At 36.6% G+C, this 20,386-nt stretch overlaps 1 protein-coding gene across 1 annotated transcript in view; it reads right to left on the bottom strand.

The window, feature by feature from the left end:
- Positions 1 to 3,066: 3,066 nt before the first annotated feature.
- The window catches only part of LOC144966563 (chondroitin sulfate proteoglycan 4-like), a 56,055-nt gene continuing 38,735 nt past the window's right edge, over positions 3,067 to 20,386 (bottom strand). Inside the window, exons 2-3 of the mRNA XM_078903233.1 lie at positions 12,257 to 16,906; positions 3,067 to 10,504 (exon numbers count right to left, since the gene is read on the bottom strand). Of these exons, the coding sequence (XP_078759359.1) occupies positions 7,911 to 10,504; positions 12,257 to 16,906 (7,244 nt within the window). The 3' untranslated portion in view covers positions 3,067 to 7,910. The remainder of the gene's footprint in view (positions 10,505 to 12,256; positions 16,907 to 20,386) is intronic.

Here is a 20,386-nt window from a genome sequence, read left to right on the forward strand (position 1 = left end):
ATGATTTACAAGACACAAAATATCTTCCAAAACTCTAACTATACATTTGACTGTTTCCCTCCCAGTTAGGGTAATCTCATTCCAAGACAAAGATAGAAGCATGTTGGAAAACAGATATAGGGGGATAGAAGACACAGTAACCCCATCAAGACCTATAAATCTCATCCGGACACAAGCACAAGATCCAACAAAGAGGAATACACTCAAATGCTTACATTATACATTCAAAATAACAAATATAATAATACATAACAGCGAGATGATTTACAAGTAAAAAAATATAATCTCCCAAAACAATATGCATTTGATTGTTTCCTTCCTAGCCAAGGACTACAGCCATGGCCGGGACAAAACCAAGTATTCTCATTCCAAGATAAAGACAGAAAGAAAATTGGAAAACAGCTATAAGGGGATAGAAGACACAGTAAGTGCCACCCTGCCCACTATGGGAGGCCAAGAACCCCACTGAGTGTGCAAGATCTGTTTGTTCAAAACCCTGCTTGTTCGTTCTTCTGTCATTTTTGAGTCAACCACATTCCAGTGTGGTTGCTAGCACCATGTGGAACCCTTCTCCTTCCCTTTTAGGACAATGAGCTTGGGACCAGTTCTAGAGGAGTTGATGCATAGTTTAATTCTTGAAAAAGTATCTTTACTCACATTCTCTCATCTTACTCTGGAGTAAAATGGGTACCTGGCTGATAACAGTGTTGTCTCTGTCGGAACAAAAATTATATATGCCAAAATTGTTGGCTAGGGACCTCTTATAAAGAAAGCGCTTTGAGCATGTTTAGTGAATATTGGGCTTTATAAATGCTGATGATATTTTTCAAATCGGCTAAAAAATGGAATGTTGTTCATGAATCCATTGAACAAGTGTATCAAACTTGTCTCAACATTTTGTTCATATGCGTGCAAAATTGATCAGTTTAAGCATCATTGGCATTTAAAGTTGTTCGTTTAGTTTTTAAGGGTTTTACGGCGCTTGCGACACATTAGGTCATTTCAGAGACAGTAAAAAGGAAGAAAATAATAGGATAGTCAAAAAATTATAGATTTACAATTGAAAGCACATGAGAAAAAGTAAGGGGAAAGGTTCAAATATTACAAATCATTATATATATGTAAAAGTACAGTACATAACAGATGATTTACCAAGGACAAAAATATCATCTCCCAAAACTAACTATACATTTGACTGTTTCCCTCCCAGCCAGGGTATCCGGCCAGGACAAAACTAAGTAATCTCATTCCAAGGCAAAGACAGAAAGCAAGTTGGAAAACAGATATAGGGGATAGAAGACACAGTATGTGTCTCCCTGCCCACTATGGGAGATGGCATTTAAAGTAATTCAAGAGAGAGAGGGAGTGGTGGTACCAATTGCGTAATTTAAATTTTCAGATCTTTATTCACTGAATTGCAGCTTTGAAAATCAACACTTGAGACATGATTCAATAATTTGACATAATGAGACGAAATATAGTTAAAGTTAAAGCCTGACTCGGTATGAAGACAAACATAATAAGCGAGTATGCGTGCACACACACACAAACACACACATACAAATGGACACATTTCACAGAAACCACATGCATGGATTAAAATACTTCGAATTTGCACAGTAAATCATTTTTGTATTGAATTACACTTTTCCAGATCAATAAAACATCTTAATTCCATGAGACTCATTAGACAGAATTCACTAAGGTAAAAAACAAACAAATAATAAATAGCTACTGTATTATTTAGGCAGATTCCAAAAAAACATTTTGAGTGAGTGTATTATTTAGATGGACGTTTTGTTGTGGATACATTACACATAACAGCTTAATTTAGTTTCTTCAAAGTACACACATTGACAAATTTTCAAGTCTTAAGATCAAATGACGACTTAAGCGTCAGCACTGTATTCTGCTGTTGTGAAGGATAAAACGTATTTTGACTATCACTATCACTAACAGTAACAGTGTGTTGAGACCTCATTAAAATTTCCACTTAAATAAGATACCCCAATCGGGGGGAGGGTGTTATATTTATGTTGATTTCATTTAAATGAGACTTACCAAATATTTAACACAATTATAGTAATCTTTTTGTTTTATTTTGCTGTTATAGATAACAGCAAAACACATACTATGCAACATATAGCCATTAGATGTTATAAACATAACTTAAATAATATTTGAAATTAATACAACAATTGCCAAGGGGAGACAGTTTGAAAATTTTGTTTTAATCTAAAATAAAAAATATTGACAAATCACAACTGAGTTTATCATGGACTTGAGGAATTGGCTTTAAATTAATATCAGAATTATATGTATTATGGAAAGTGCATTGTAATAATTTGTAATAATAATGTGAACCGTTCTGCCTCCGGCTTACCCCATATTGGGTGGCAACTTGTAAGACACTCATAATCGTATACAGTGCAACCTCGATATAACGACATCGTCGGGACCGGGAAAACGTGTCGTTATAGAGGGATGTCGTTACAGAGAGGTTTCCTATGTGTGTATATCAGGAGGTGTTTTGGGTCTTGTGTAGTGAATGTATACTTTTTCATTTTCCCTCTGTAGTTTATCCGGGCTTGGGACCGGCAATGAATGGAGAGTGGACAAACGATTTATAAACAGTCCAGTGTTGACCTGTCACAGGCATTCATTGGGTGAAAGGCGAGCCTTCTGATTGGCTGCGGTGTTGTACAAATGTGACTATTGATTGGCTGAAAAAGAAGCATTTTCATTGGCTACAATAAGAACTCGCTCTGGGCTTATTACGAGTAGACAACATGCATAGAATGGAAGATACCACTTGTAATAGTTATGAACAATTTCATGGTAGACAAACACCTTCAAGGTTTGTCGGACCAGAAATGTCGTTATACAGGGGTTTTGCTGAAATGTACGTTGCTATAGAGGGGTTTTTATTACTAATGATATATAGTAAAATAAAATGGGACCTGAGTACCATGTCGTTATACAGGGAATGTCGCTATAATAGATGTCGTTACATCGGGGTTGCACTGTATTTTTAAAAAAATAAAAAAATTCAGATCTGACTTTTTCTTTTCTTTACTTTATTTTTAAAGATAAAATTTGTTAATGAGATAATACATAGTATTGTGATAGAAGCTAGTAAAAAATATAATATTATTGTGAATATAAAATTATGCGTGGATATCAAAATATGATAAAATAAAGTGAATATCAAAAACCACATGACATTTCTATGCATATTATCTGTGAGTAAATAAAAAGATATATATAAAATGAACTACTACTTTGGCGGTAAATAAATATAAATGCTAAACAACTCGGGATTTGCGCATTTTGATAACACTTTTGGCGGCTAGCAAATATTTGTGGAGAGGAGAAAGATTGTAAAGATTTGGGACAAGGAAGAAGGGAAGGAAGCTAAGAGAAAAAAACAACTCTTATTCCCTCCCCCCGCCACCACACACACACACACACAACATAAAAAATGCCAAAAAAGCAACAAAAAACAACAAAACCCACCAAAAATAAACAATCCTACGAATATGTGTGCACGTATGTATCCTATGTATGTATGAAGCCAAGTGCCAAAACCGAGTCCAGCATTGGACTTACGGTAGTGATACTTCCATTTGGACTTGACAGGTAAGAATAAAGGGAAGGGGAACGGGAGATAGATTGTGTGTTTGTTTGTTTGTTGCTTTAGGTCTCTTCCAACACAATTGAGGTTATATGAGAGACCGCTGAAACAAAAAAACAAGCAATCTAACAAAAATAGTACAAATGTCAATCAAAATCATAACCTAAAGATATCATAAGCTAAATTATAAATAACCAAGAACAAACAGGCAGAGGATTTACAGGAAAAAAAATATCCCCTGTCAAAAATACAATCACAAACCAAAGAAGCAGGATAGGCTAGTAAAGAGAAGAAGAAACGACATCACTATCGGATCGTCCACCCATGCGAACATCATAGGTATATGATTCAAGGGTGATGCTCCCATCCAACCACCCGCTAGATTGTGTGCAAATGGGAAATAAAATATATTCATGATGAGGCATGGTGTGATGAAATCACTTCATATATTATAGCATCACATTAAGTTGTTTTTATGAGCCACAAGGCCATGGAACCAGATTTATCTCTAAGTTCATTGCACCATTGATCAGACATCATCATTGCTTGTCTCCCTTATTATGAGACGCAGATCTATAGCAAAGTAATTTCAGTCAGATTTAACAAACACAACAATTCGATTTAAGCTGGGTGGCCAAAGGGGTCAGAAAAGCAGTCCAAGACTAAACATCAGCAGACAACTTTTGTATAATTTGATGTAGTGGAAGGTAAAATATGTCTATGGTTTAAAAAATAATATAAGCTGTTTGTGCCATGTCTCAAAAACTGTGAATAAGAAGTCAGTTCTTGCTTGTGGTATTTCAACTTCAATTTATAAGGTCATGTGATGCATTCCAAGTATAAAAGCCCCAAATGAGAAGAAAATAACATTCTAAAAATAGCAAAGTTCCCCAACAATAGCAAAGTCCAAAGCAATGATGGTGCAGACAAAACAGACTTGAGTAGGCTAGTGATTACTGGTGGTGCAGACTAATACTAATATTACATCCAGACACATTCTCACAAAACAACCTTTGTCCTTTTGGCAAGAAAACCTTTACTTCATATACCAATCATTTCAGCAATGGCAAGTCACAAATCTGAGACTTCCAAGTTTCAGGTTTGACTTGTTGAGTTTTAACTTGTAGCATGTTATTGATAATCTCAATCGGTCAATATTTGTAGGAAAAGGTTACTGTCCAAAATGAAAATAATAAATATGTACAACTAGAATATGGGAGTTTGACAATCGTATGCAGTTAATAAAAAAAAGTAAACTTCTTGTGATCTAGGCTGGCCATGGCCAATGGGATAATTTTGTCTAGATTTTAACATGATAAAAATCTTGATGCACTTCCCAAAACTTAATGCATTCCTTTATAGTGGCAGGTCACGCAGAACTTAATTTCCACTTCATACAGTTAGTAATCTGTTGATGGTTTTTAAATATTAGAACTGTTAAAATATTCTTCAATGCCAATAGCTAAGTACTCATTTACTTCTGAGTCGAGAGGGATAATTTGTGTAAAGTGCCTTACCCAATCATATAATGCCATGTCTTACAATTTTGCTCAGGTCACTGTCCACGCTCAATATCACTCAACTTGTCATCCCATTTTCAGACTAGCAACAACAATTTGATTTTACATGCAGGATAAAATTGCTTTGCTCTTGAAATAAAAGATAACGCACATTACATTATGTCCGCAATATCTTTTAAAGATTTAAAGAAAACATCTCTAAATGATCATCAGTCATAATCACCATAATCTACAGACAAGCAAAGCAGACAGCAAGAGTTATTAAAATGGAGTAGTTATTTAAATACAAAAATGGATAAAATATAACTTACAGGGCAATGAATTCACCGCAAAGTTAAAAAAAGAAAATCAAAATAGTAATAACAAAACAAATGATGTGAACTTTACATAAAGAATTTCACATTTCATCAAATAAATTATAAATGATTTTTCATAAATAATTAATTGTTAATCTCACACTCCGGGCAATCATTTTGAATATAAAATTAGAGAGTAAATAATGACTATACTTTAATAAAAATATCAACTTTCAAAAAGAAGAGCTTCACAAATGTATGCATATTTCTGACAAGAAATAGAGCTCACTCGTATGATCCTTTCAACCTTAAAACAGCCATAAATCTTTTTTTTTAAGTATTTGTTTTGGGTTTTTTACAAGTTGTTTACAGTGCTTGCAATACCAACACTATTTAACTATAAGATCATTTCTGCGCCAGTAACATTATAAGAAGATAAAAGGTCAAGAGAATTTAGATCTTACTTAACTTATCCAAATTAGCGACCGGCTAAGCTTTAGCACTTAAATCTCATGCTAAGATGTACAAATTGGACGTCTATTGCAGTTGTTCCTATTGACTGTAAGGTGTGTTACACTAAATATAGTGCTAACGGTGCCCATGAACAAAAATAATCAAGACAAAATGCTGAAATAGAGATCAGAAGTAGATCAAAGAGTAGGACTCTATCCATGCATATCGTCTGAGACGACAAACAAGCCCAATATGCATATTGTTTTAAGAAAAAGTAAGACATAGGGGAACTGGGAACAAATAGGGATCAGATGTAGATTCCAAGAGCACACCACCAATGTACTTAGTTTGAGATCACCTATAACTATAAGTCTCATCTGGACACAAGCACAAAATCCAACAAGGAGGAATACACTCAAATGCTTACAATATACATTCAAAATAATAATATAATAATACATAACAGAGAGATGATTTACAAGGAAAAAAATATCATCCCCCCAAAAAATAACTATTCATTTGACTGTTTCCCTCCCAGCTAGGACTCTGGCCAGGGCCAGGACAAAACCATGTAATCTCATTCCAAGACAAAGACAGAAAGCATGTTGGAAAACAGATATAAGGGGATAGAAGACACAGTATGTGGAAGCATGGAAGGTCAGGAACCCCACCCAGCAATATGCATACATACAATAACAGGCTCTATGTTAAAAGAGATGGTATGCACACAGATGTTTACACAATTCACATTATTTGAAAAACATGACAATTATGAAATATATATTGAAGACATAATTCATAAGAAAAGATTTAAAAATTCAGCCAGGAATTAAATGAAACCAAATGGTATTATTACAGAATAAGTAAGTCTAAAATTAAAAGGAAAAGGGAAAGACGAAGCAAGTGAGATCCCGGCAAGTGATCTCCTCGGCTAGAATGTGAAAGTCAAGGACCATTCCCTACCTATTAAATAATACATAATGATCTTATGTCTCAAGTATTTGATGACGCTTGTGTGATCATCGTATTTGCAACTATCCATAAAGGCCAGTAAATGTTTTCAAAAATTGAAAAGAAATAAAATGAGTATTTGCAATAAGCATTCAGCAACATTTCTTCAAATTTAAAAATGGATAATTAGTTAGTATACAGATGTGGTCAACAAATTAAATATACTTGTTTCATGTGATAATGATGATGATGATGATAATAATGATAATAATAATAATAATAATAATAATAATAATAATAATAATAATAATAATAATGATTATGATGTTGATGATTTAATAATAATAATAATAATAATAATAATAATAATAATAATAATAATAATAATAATGATGAAGATGATGGTGATTATGATGATGATGATGATGATGATGATGATGATGATGATGATGATGATGATGATGATGATGATGATAAAAAAAAAATAATATAACTTTATTAATTTTTAAAATATTGTAAGACGCCATCACTAGGCATTCCAAGAAAATATAAATAGGCCTACACTGTATATCAGTCATCAAACAAACATCAGATGTCAACAGGAATCACCCAAGTTGTCCGAGTACATAAATTGGGAGTTTATAATATTGCTCAAGGATAAAAACATACGAATTGTTGATTGTGACTTCTTCATTCCCGAAATGGAAAATTCAATTTAACCAATATCACACTCAATGGATATTTTCTCGCAGGATCCTTCAAGATTATTATTTCTTGTTTCAAACTTCACTCTAAACTATGCATTCATTACTTTTTATACAGTCATCGACAGTGTAAATTCAAAATAAGCACCCAGCAATTGGTCTGCATTCATTTTCTAATCATTTGATTAGTTAACTAATCACTCAGTTCATGAATTTTCCATTAATCCACCCTGTCTTTACACTTCAACTTATAATTCCAGACACCCAAAACTCATTCATTCATTAATCCACCCACCCATCCATCCACGCATATCATATCCATCCATCTATCCTCCCATGCTTCAAATTTACCCTACAACCAGTATTGATTGTTTCGTAAGACTGGCTGACTATTATAACAATGTTGCAACAAATCTGGATCCATCAAGCTCCACTCTATCAGATCACCGCTGGTGTTTGAACCTCTTCCGCCACCACCACCACCACTCACAAAATCAGTGTCATCTTCATCATCAACACCACCTGAATGCTGCCTAAACACAGGCGATGTCTTGGTCATTGATGTGTTATGGTCTCGTATCCACTGCCCTGTGTCACTGATATTATGGCTATTGTTGATGTGAGATGTGTTAACGTACGTGTCATCAGTCTTGCTACACGGAGTCATCAAGGCTGTGTCTTCCTCCCTTGCTGGGGAGTCATCATTGTCAGAATGAGGCTCGATAAAAACATGGGGTTGTTCTAGCTGTAGAGGCCCAGAGATATACGGTCTTGGTTTGACAAACTTGTCCTGTTGACTGTCAGACTGAAGTCGTCTACGCCTTTTCCAGCGTATGAATACGATGATTAAAATGATTAGGATGATGATGACGGCAACAGATGTAATGACGACACCAATTATGATGGTTGTGTCATTGTCATCATTTCCTGGTCCCATAGCTGCCCCCTTCACCACATCTTCTCCCCCATCCTTCCTATCACCACCATCGAAGGTTGGAGATGACGTAGTCAAATTTGGAATGGAATTAGTAAACTTTCCCCCAGAATCCTCTGAACCACTTTCACCACCAGTGCCACTTCCTTCATTCGTCGATTCTTTTCCGGGCTCTAGCTGAACAACAAACTCGCCTTTAGCTGGAGGGACGCCTTTGGCTGATAGAGAGTAGGAAAACCTATCCTCGGACTCAGACCCTACAGAGGCCACATAGTAGATCTTGGTGTATACTATATCCTCAAATGTAAAAGAAGAAACTGGTGAATATTTAGACTTATCATCCACATTTCTCCGTTTACGATTCATTTTCATCATGATTTTCCCAAATTTAGGTGGAGAAATAATTTCAAATCGCGGGTTGTCATTTGTCAGCTGTGCTAGCTGACTTGCATCCAGACTGGCTTTAGTAATAGCGACCTGAGATCCAGATGCTGATAAAAGAGGTCCTTGTTTTATCAGAGGTTTCATCACTATATCAAACTGCACAACATCACGAGAACTATCCATATAATCTAAATCTATATCACATACAAAGAAATCATCTCCTAAAGAATCATCATCAACAACATACACTACCAACCCATCTTCTAGGTCTCTTTGTGAAAATTCACTCACTTGCTCATGCATCATCATAAGCTTACCATTCTGGGGCTGTTGTCTAACTGTATAGTGCAACCCCATTTCATCCCCATTAGTGGTGACTTTGAGATGGTCTTTAGACAAGAAGACAGATCTCTGTCCTTGAGTAATTGGCACAGCTCTGTCGTCTGCCACTTGTATTTTTATTACAATGACAATTATTTGCATGACTGAATAGATGGGTGAAAATTTCCTGTCCCACACTTTGAATCCCATGGTGCTTTCGCTATCTGGAGATCCGTCGTGTTTGAAAACAATGAGGCCATCATTAACATCCTTTTGGGTAAAAGAGGAAATGCCTCTGGTGGGAGAAGTAGATTTCACAAACTTTCCATTCTCGGGTTGTTTAATTATATCATATTCAATCCCCTCAGGACCAGTGTCAAGGTCAATAGTTGAAAGGATATGAGATGTGACATTGACTTCTAAACCCTGACTTACTGTGATCCTAGAATGACGATTGAGTAATTCAAATCGTTGATCATTGATTGGTTCAATGTCCACGGTAAAGTTGAAGATAGAAGGTTGATCTATATTTGACTTTTGTCGAGGCACCAATATTTTGGCAGCAAATTGGAATAAGTCCTGAGGAGCATCAGTGTGGTCGTTGTTGTAGACAAGATCTCCATTGTTGATCTCTTTTTGCGTGAACACACCCCCCATCACTGCATCCTCATCCTTGAACCAAAGACTTCCATGTGACACGCGGGAGACAAAAGAGAATTCAACCTTGACATAGGGACGAAAACTTTGAATTCGTTGTACAAGTTGACTCGAATTGAAATAGTCTGACGTAATTGTAACCTGCTGTCCTTCTGGTACAGAAGGTGCTTTTATTCCCAATAGCTTTCTATAATTTTCAGAATTTAGATTTGAGAAGGAAATCTGAACAGATACTCGCTGATTATTTAAAGGTGTGGCATAAATGGATGAGACTTCAATATGAATTGTATCCAACTCGTCCCATGATCTCATCTGTGTCATGTGCTGGTAAAAGATTTTCCTTTGATTGATGTCATCTTGGGAAAATGTTTTGATTTCTGAAGGTCGTCCTGACACTAAGGTAACAAGTCGACCTTTAGCAGGTGTGGGTTTAATAATTGTGTATATGATAGGATGTGTGTAGTTGTCGTTAGATGTTGTTGTCTGGAGTGTTGTGTTGGTGATGGGCTGCAGGCTATTAGGGAAGGCCTGAATTGGTCGGTTGGTGGTCAGATGGAGTCTTACATGTCTGGCCTGGATACGGAATGTCCTCATTTGGTCGTTGTTGGCACCATCTGATGCCTGAAATCGAAACTCACCAGTTTCAGAACCTGAAATGAACATGAAACATAAAAGAATTACTATCTCAACTGTTTTGTTTTTAAGTCATACAAAGTAAAAATGGTTTGAGAAACATTTCAGTGAAAGTAGAATTCGTTTTGTAAATTAAAGGTAAAGTATAGACAACGTGAATGGCTTTTTATAAAACTAATTTCCTAGCAGGATTTTCATTTTACCATAACTCAATTGTTTTCATCACACACTCAGATATCCAAACAGTTACCAATCATATTGTGTCTTGACTTTAAATAATTCAACCATATGTACCCCATTTTAATACATTCTACTGATTAAATGTTTAATTTAAATCAAATGGAATGATGCTAAAGACTTTTAAAGATTTTTATACCCTCTGAAAAGAAGGCTGGCAAATTGCAGGTTTTCCCTGACAATTCTAAACTGGACTATCATCAAGAGATTAATACCAAGTTGGGGTAGGAGAGAAAAAAAATTGTGGTCTCAAGATACACAATCCAACAACCACCAACTGATTCAAAATCTTTGATCCAATGAAAACACAGTATGGCCTTGTTTGCATCGATAGAGACAAAACAAACTTGGACATCTGAGCAAATGGTCAGATAATCTTAAATCTTTTTTATTTTTAACACCATTATAACATTTTAATATTTTTGGAGGGCGAGAAAAAGAAAGAAAGAAAATACCTTTTTTCTCACTTGTACACACTATAACTAGTTTTTACATCTTGATTACTAAACTAAGACCAGTTTTTACATCTTGATAATGATATATTTCCCCTTTTCTTCCTCTTTCCTTTACATCAATAAACAGCATTATTAAAGCACTTTACAAGTGGTACCTAGCCAACGGCATGACGTAATATGCTTCCACTGTTAGGCGGTTACATTTTTTCCCCGACTCAGACTAAGCTTTTAGTGGCCAGGTACTCATTTTACACCTGAATAAAGTGAGAGAATGTGAGAAAAGGGCCTTTTCCAAGTACTCAACTCTGCACTGCTCAGAGCAGGAATTGAACCAAAGACCTTCTGATGATAGATCAGATAGAAAATGAAAAAATATATTCTACATCTCCAAATGATGATGGTGATGATGATAATGATGATGATGATGATTGTTGCCTTTTCAAAGGTTTTGCGGTGCTAGCAACATTTTAAAGTCATTTCAGCACCAGTTAAAAGGAGGATGATAGGTGAAAAGGTGTAAATCTGAAGTTAAAAGTACCAAAGAAAAAGTAAGACAAAAAGGACTGGTTAAAATAAGGAACGAAAACCCACAAAAAATAAATCCATGTACCCATTACCTAAAAGTAGTCCTATCCAGGCACAAGCAAATTATGTCGCTATGAAGGATACACTCAAATGCTTATAAAGTAAAATATATTTACTAATTACAATAATAGTACATATCAGAAAGATGATTATAAGGAAAAAAATATCACCTCTCCAAAAGAAAAAAAAAGGAAATATACATTTGACTATTTCCCTCTCAGCTAAGGACCACCACGACCAGTTAAAAACCGAGCAGTATCAACCCAGAACAAAGACAGAGAGCACCATGGAAAGGGAACACTGATATAGGATAGAATACATTGCAAAAGTCACTCTCTGCCTGGCCCATATGACCCCATACAGATGATAATGATGATGATGACGACGACGACGATGATGATGATGATGATGATGATGATGATGATGATGATAATGATGATGATGAAAACAATAAACATTAAAGATAACAGACCCGAAAATGCGTATATATACCTTTATGAACAAACACAATTTGTCTGTTGTTCACATCAGCCTGAGAAAAGGTCGAGATAGATCTGAAAGTGTTGTTGAGATAAGCCAGATGGCCATTGGAGGGCCCGGACATGACCTTCAAGGTCACAGAGTTTGGTGGAGAGTCGGGGTCCATCGCTTTTAGATTTGCATCTGTCAGAAGAGTCAAAGAGCCTGTCCACACTTGCAAACCTGTGTTGACAATGACTTTGGGAGGCTGGTCATCAATGGGAGTGACCTTGACATTGAAGAACGTTTCGTGGTGGAATGGGATGTAGTTGGAAGATGGGGAGGATTGGAATGGAGACTCAATGGCACGTAGAGAGAATTGATCTGAGGTGGTCTCGCTGTTGTCATGGTGATATGAGACAAGTCCTTTGGTAAGACTTGAGATTGAGAATAATCTCACCGAGTATTGCTGCTTGCCTTTTCGGATCAAAATTTGACCGTGTGATGGAGGCTTTTCCAGGATCACATCGATGCTTTTCTTATAGATGTCTTGTTTGTTAATAGATAATTCAATCAGAGATATAGAGGCTGACCCTCCTTCTCTTACAGAGAGATTTGCCCAACTGACAGGTGTACTTTGAGGAATAATACTGACCAAAAACTCCATATTCCTAAGACTTTGGTGTTCTGTGCTCACATCAAAGATAAAACTGTCAAAAGCTATTTCTGAAGACTCACTAGTATAGGTGATTAAACCATCTTTGATATCTTGCTGGGTGAATTCAGGAGCACTTCCCAGTTTTTGTTGCTTGCCTTTCACAGACAAAATTCCTCTCTCTGGTAATTTTGTAATGATAAATTCTATTTCATCGTCCATGTAATCTTTATGTCTGACATGCAAATAGTTTTCTGACACAGTCCCTGTGCTAAACGCCGTAACCTCTAAAATCTGATTATGAATTATTTCTGGAGGGTCATCTATTCCATCTAGCATTATCTTAATGTAAATATTTGTTTCATTTCTAACCGAGTTGACAGATATCCGAAATTTAATAAAATCTTCCTCACTTTCCTCTTCATTGATATAGGCAACTTGACCAGTTTTTACATCTCGGTAACTAAACATCTCACTTTTTTTTCCTCTTACCCTTACAAAGCCAAATTTAGGTCCATCTAAAACATCAAATCTAACACCAGAGGGGTCAACATCCAAATTCGAATCCATATTCAGATTGTCTTGGGAAATTACAACAGACCGGCCTCTCCCAACTTCCACAACAGAATTTTTTATTTGAATATAAGGATTAGACGCCTGGATTTCAAAGAGACCATTACTGTAATATTTACCATCTGACACTAACAGAGGAGCACGGCCGTAATTACCACCTTTGTGTTGGAGTAGAAGGTTGCTTTCATCCAAGTCTCTCTGTGTAAAATTGAAGACTCTTTCTCCCGTAGAGGCTTTGATCAATTCACCATTAGGTATTGATTGTGTTTGATAAAATAGGTTTGATGAATCAAAATTTATATCCGGGTCTTTAAATGCCAAATCCTCAGCAGTCAAATGTCTTGACTGGCCACTAATGACATGGAATACTTTATTTACAACTCGAACTGGAGCATTATCATTTCTCATTGTAATATTGATATGGAAAGTTCCAGTAATTTCTCGAATTTCTTCATTTTCTTTTTCAGCAATTGTTTTAATGATGGGTACTACAGTAAAGGTGAAAGAGTCCGAGTCATGTTCACTGTCATCATGGAGGTACATCAACTGCCTATCGAGAATTTCAACCATAGAGAAATAGGATGTGTTAAGTCTTTCTGTCTCTGATGTGAGAGGATTTATGATGTTTAAGGCACCATGTTGAGGCTTTCGAATGACTGAAAATGTATATCTTTGAAAGTCGTCCATATCTGCAGCTAACATGTTTTCTGTGATTATCTTGAACCCGCCTTCGGCAACACCATCCATTCCTTCATTTATAATTACAATGTTTAGTTTGGTGGGCAGGTACACTATTCGAGTCCGGACCATGATCGTAAAACCAAAATAAGATGCATGAAGATCAAAATAATCCACGGTCTCCTCACCCATGGGCCTTTCTACTCTGTAGTAAATATCACCATTGTTGACGTCCACCTGAGAGAATGTGTCATCCATCCTTAACGGTTTGGACTGCTGGAGAAAAGATAAGTCAACTTCTTTTGATTTAACATTGTACAAAAACCCTTTCCGGGGTGGTCTCTGAACTGTAAACACAATCTTACCAAAATCCAGTGACTCGGCATTAGATTTAACTGATATATAATGGGGAGTTAATTTGGCAAAAAGACTTTGGTGGAGATATAAATCAAACTGATGGTCTAAGAAAAGGGTCACAGTTTTAAAATTGATGGTGAAGAAAAAAGGTGACGTTTTAATATCTTTGGCCATGACTTGAAGCCAAAGTTCATCGTAACTTGCCACTTTATCCTTTGGAAGATGGATGTACCTTATAAGATTATTGTTAATGTCATCCTGTGTAAAACTGTCCACATCCATCCATAGGTTGGCATCAATGTCCATCCTCTGGATTGCCCCATAAGTCACAGACCTGGTGACATGGTACAACAACTCAATCTTCTCAACCTTTACATTGGCTACACTACTTAGATTATACAATGAGATTAGACGATTTGACCCGTAGTCAAGAGACAATCCTGTGTTATTGACTATGTTGATTTTTAACTCATCTGTTTTAAATCTGAGATCCATGACATTACTGGTAGCCATCCCATCCGAAACGGACACAGTAGTATAGACAATTTGATCACCCCCGTGCACAAACCAAATATTGCCATCTAACACATCTCTGTAAGTAAAAGTCAAAACAGATCTACCAGTCTCTCTGATATGTTCAAATCTACTTCTTGCACTACGTAAGAATCGTATCTGAAATTCCAGCTGTGAAGGGTCTACAGTTGATCCTTCCACATCCAAAATTGCTTTGGTTATTTGTATATTAGCACCAGCGGTTATTGATAATATGTTTCCGAATCCCAAAACGACGTTGATAGGTTTGGAATTGACAGACTTTCTCACTATGTGAATTGGAAGAACAAACTCGTATCTGTCCTTTAATTTAGATTCTACATTTTGTTTAATACTATTAAAAGTCACTTGAAAAACGGCACTATCAAAATCAGAGGAGTCGCTGTTATGTCTGTATAATAACCTACCCAATCTAAGGTCCTCTAATGTAAAAGTAGTTGCCCTACCTCTTCCTTTCAATATAGTTCCAAGTTTTGGTCGCTCCATGATTCGAAAAACAACAGTATCTGCTCTTTCAATTGTATCCAAAATATTCGACCCCAGTTTTATATTTGATTCATCTATAACTTTCTCAGTATATGCAACAACTTCCAATTTCTGTATTGAAAAAATTCCATCAATGACTTTATTTCTCTCCAGTGACAAAGACTTAAATTTGTCTTTGACACAAACTCGCTGATTACAGTCACAGCGAAACTCTGGACCTTCTAGCTCTACACAAGTTGCAAGGGACAAACATGGTTCTCCAGCACAGGGGAAGTCCCAGCTACAATCGGGGTGTACTAAACGGGACATCTCTATCTGCTGGAACCCATATCTACGGGAATTCATATGTAAATTCTTCACACATCCAAGAATGGATGCTTTCATTGAACCACTTCCTTGAACTGAAGTCAGACCTAGCTTGATAGCTAATGACCTAGCATTGTAGCCTAGCCCACCTATGTACATGTGATTGGCCAGGTTAAGTACGTTTTGACCACCTAGATTGAACCGAGTTCTGTTACTGAGACCATCAACCTTAAGTTGAGTCTCCGTGTCAGTCAACGATACTTCCAGCTTATGCCACTTTCCGTCGTTTACTGGCTGGGCGAGGTAGACTTCTATGACCCCACTCCCTTTGTCCACAGACAACTTGGTCCTTCCATCCACCAACTCTACCGCCAAGAAATCCTCCCATGATTTGCCTTTACCAGAATTAAACAAAAGAATGGCATTACCACTTCGTGTCTTAAACTCAAATGACAAGATACTGTTTGACGAGGGGTATATTCTTAGGTATGGAAAAGCTACATAAGATGTATCCGATGAGAAACTGATGTCAGAATCTGCTGGGGCAAAGAACACATCATCACAATGCCATGCAACCTGGAAAATATTCTGAGAACTTTTCAGATCCCTGGCTTCTTGAAGAACAGACATGCCATTGTATGACACATCCTTTAAACATCCTCTAAAGGACTTCGTATTTCGATACACGTCCTTCTTCAGATTGCCCAATCCTCCCAAGAAAACTCCCAAATCGACGTTTAGATTGTGGTAAGGGCCCGGGGTTGACCCCTGACCTTGACTTATCCCATCGATTGTGACGTAGACAGAGTCTAAAGTCCTGTTGACAACAAGCTGGTGCCATCTGGTATCGTCCAGGCGAACACCTCGAGCAGAAAATATGACTGCTTCCCCCGAGCCGAGGTTGATACGAGTCTCCACGATGCCATTGTTGAGTTGAATCAGGACGTAGTCAGTCTCCCCTGCTGCTAAAAATAGCAAACCATGAGGGCGATGTGTGCGAAAGTCGAGAAGGATTGAAGTGGAGCTGTTGGCATCCTCCACAGGGGTCACAATATAGCTGTCTCCATAGAATGATGCTGGAGAAAGAGAAGAGAGAAAAAAATATGTCTTTTATAGCGTAACAATCTATGAGGATCTCTGCTATTTTACGTATACAAACCTATGAAAAATAAATAAATGAATATGTTCATATTAATATTTAACATTTCTATTATTTTACTATGCTCAATGGGCTTTGGAATGAAAATAAAACCCCCCTAGCATGAAATTTAGACAATTTCCATTTCATATAGAACAGATTGACGGTCATGCAATCTTCTTGTTCTACCACTCTAATAATATATCATTGAATTGTCAATAGACAGGAATTCTTTCACCCCGGATTCGAGTATGATAAATGGTTTGAAATATACAAGAACACAACACCTGGGGTAAAATTTGTCATCTGGTGATCGATCACTCTCAGTTGCTTGATTTTATAGAGAAAATGTGTTACTTACTTGGCCATCTACGCTACACTTGTAAAAAGAAAAAAAAAAAAGAAAAAAGAATAAGACAAGGGGAAGGGTATTTGACATTCGAGGCCATAGCTTATGCATTATGAAGAACAAATCTAGTCATCTTTGTGTTATCATGTCAAGGAAAGCAAAACCTACATTTCATTTGAGTCGGATACCTTTGCATTCAATTTGACAAAACAATTCTTAAGTATGTCGTCGTCGTCGTGTGAATCTCTCCTTAGTTCTTTAGAGCCATTGGCCCATGGAGCTGGAGTTTATACCATTATCAACGGGGTGATAAGGACGATAGCAATTACTTGTTATCCTTTGGATATGATGCTAGTTTATCGCAAAGTACTTTCCACCAAATCAAACAGACTCAGCTACCCATTCACCACTGAGTGGATAGGGGGGCCAGAAAAAAACCTTGACTGCACAACTTTGCATGTGAAGAGAATGCTCTCTCAACTGAGCTATTGGGACCCTCAGTCATGCGAGTAAAAAATATAAATGCGCACTACTTGGGGAGAGAGAAAAGGCAGTCCCTCAAACCTGGTTTCTTTAGTGTTTAAAATATCAATTGATTGCTACCCTTTTTATAAGACAAGCCAGATCTAAAATACCCAATCATTCATGGAAGGACAGTTCAATCAGAAAAAAAGAACTGCATGGGGCACGGGTATTTGGTTATGAGGCTTATGATCTAACATTTGAGCTATGAAGAAAGAAAAATTTTAATATGCTAATGTCACAGATGTTTGGAGGAACTTTGTTGGGTCTTATATTCCACGAAGGAACCAAGAGGATAATTAAGTAATGTCACAGATAATGTACATGTCAGTGTTCAAAGCTCTTCTGATTGTGAACCTTGCTGAAACACTTTTTTAAAACGTATGCTTCACATAATGATTGATTAACAAGACACCCAGCATGCCTCAAATCTGAGAGTCCTCTAATTTTCCAAACTAAGACTTCTTAAAAATGTATCAGGACTGACACTTTTTGACATTCCACCGATATTTTCAAGTACAAGATTTCTGGCCACAATGAATACGGCTGAACTGTAACAATAAGAAAATTTTAATGTTTTCAATAGAAGGAAAGAGATTGAGGTAGCTCAGCTGTTTGTTATTGTATTTGATCAGCCATTTTTATGAGTAGTTCTCACTAAATTGTATTAATCAGACTTTAAACTTTTAAGGTTACATATAGTTTTGTGTGTTGGTACGTTATATCCGGCTGGCTGAAGTTGTGATTTTTTTAACGATACGCATAGCACCAATATCTTTCGGCGTCGGCAGACAAGCAACGATAAGACGTTTCGACTTGGAAAAAAAAGTGAAGCAATGTTGAGCGTGGACCTAAAGCAGGTAGAGAACAATGATCGTGTAACTTTGCTATGCCAATCATAAGACTTTACTTATTTTACCTAACCCCAATTGACTCAGGTGTGAATGGCTACCTAGCTAAAAGCACTGACGAATAGTGGTTGAATGTTAATACAGAGAGACGCATAACCGAAGACCTGACTGTACTGTTACATGAAAATGGAATTCAGTTCCTTATATCCTGCTAGGAAAATAAATGGAGCAAAATGAAGCGCACTGGTCACCCTGAATATGTAGAATTACAACATGGACGTACATATTCATATTGATGATGTGTGTTTAGCCAAAATACACACAACATCAGCCAGCAGGATATAACGTACCAACTAACAAAACTATGTTTAACTTTGAACGTTTATAGTCTGATTTATACAATTTAGTGAGAAGTACCCATACAACTGGCTGGCTAAAAACAATATCAAAGAGCCGAGTGACGTCAATTTCATTCCTTCTATATATTCATTTTGTTTGAAACTTATTTTAGCATCTTAATCACCAGTAGACATGGGATGCATGAGCCAGAATGATTGATGTATGTAGTACTTATGAGTGCTGGTGAGAGAGTAGCTACCCATATATATGCCCACGATGCCAGAGGCCAGGTGAGTTTATGGGTATACAGTATTAAACGCATCGTGTCTGGTGTGAGTAAACACTGGTCTTATCTACCTGTGGTGAGGAGTTACCTGAGGTCAACAGATCGAGATGGTTGATATAACACTGACCGTCTGGCTCACGATGAATGTGCGAGAGTAAGAATGACAGTATGGAAACAGGCATACGTAGTTAAGTTACTCTGCCTGCCGCATTCTGGTATAACATGTTATTTTTCATTTTGGCCAGAAAACGTACTTCCAATATCGATTGATAAAGATCAATGTGTACATATAATATGCAGGTCCGAACCCACTTATGGGCCTAGTTTAACATTGTTGTAATGGACAATATTTTGCGTCATTAAAAAAAAAAATCCATTACAACAATAATGAGCCCATAAGGAATTGGGTTATCAGATCTGCAAATAAGTTCATGTCGATAAAGATTATTCCCAACTCCTCAAAAATTCTCAATTCTGAAGCTTCTTGAATTCTTAGGTCCGAACTTTTTGACAAGTTTTGGATTACCTCAATAAATCAATATTTCAAGTCAAACTTTTCTAGATATTTTTTTTACAAAGTGTTTTCTCGGAGTACAATAATTCTGTTATTATTCTAATGGGGTAAATTGGGTAGGAATCATTCACGCCACATTACCACATAGTATACTAATACTATGGGAAGACAGACAGACATGGTAAGATAACATTCAAAGAAAAGAAAAAGAAAATAAATACCGACAGAGAAGTGAAGCGAAAAGGTAAAAGCAGTTATTAGTTAGATAAAGTAAGCGACAACACGATGGTAAACATTGTTGCTGATGTCGAAAATGTGTGTTCAAAAAGTTTGAATTAGGTACCGTATTTTAAGACGCACCGGACAATAAGCTGAATCACCCAACTTAAAACAAAAAAATCAATTTCATTACACCATAAGCCGCTCCGGGGTATAAACCGCACTTTCTTGAATTCGTTGTTTATCGTTACGCTACCAAAACAATAACCATGGGGTCTACACAATTGACTGACACCAAGTAATATGTAACAGATTAGCCGCACTGGACTGGGGGGAAA

The sequence above is a fragment of the Berghia stephanieae genome, chromosome 2 (assembly GCF_034508935.2).
Source record: "Berghia stephanieae isolate SIO BIC M18660-M18661 chromosome 2, UCSD_Bste_1.3, whole genome shotgun sequence".
Taxonomy (NCBI): Eukaryota; Metazoa; Mollusca; class Gastropoda; order Nudibranchia; family Aeolidiidae; genus Berghia; species Berghia stephanieae.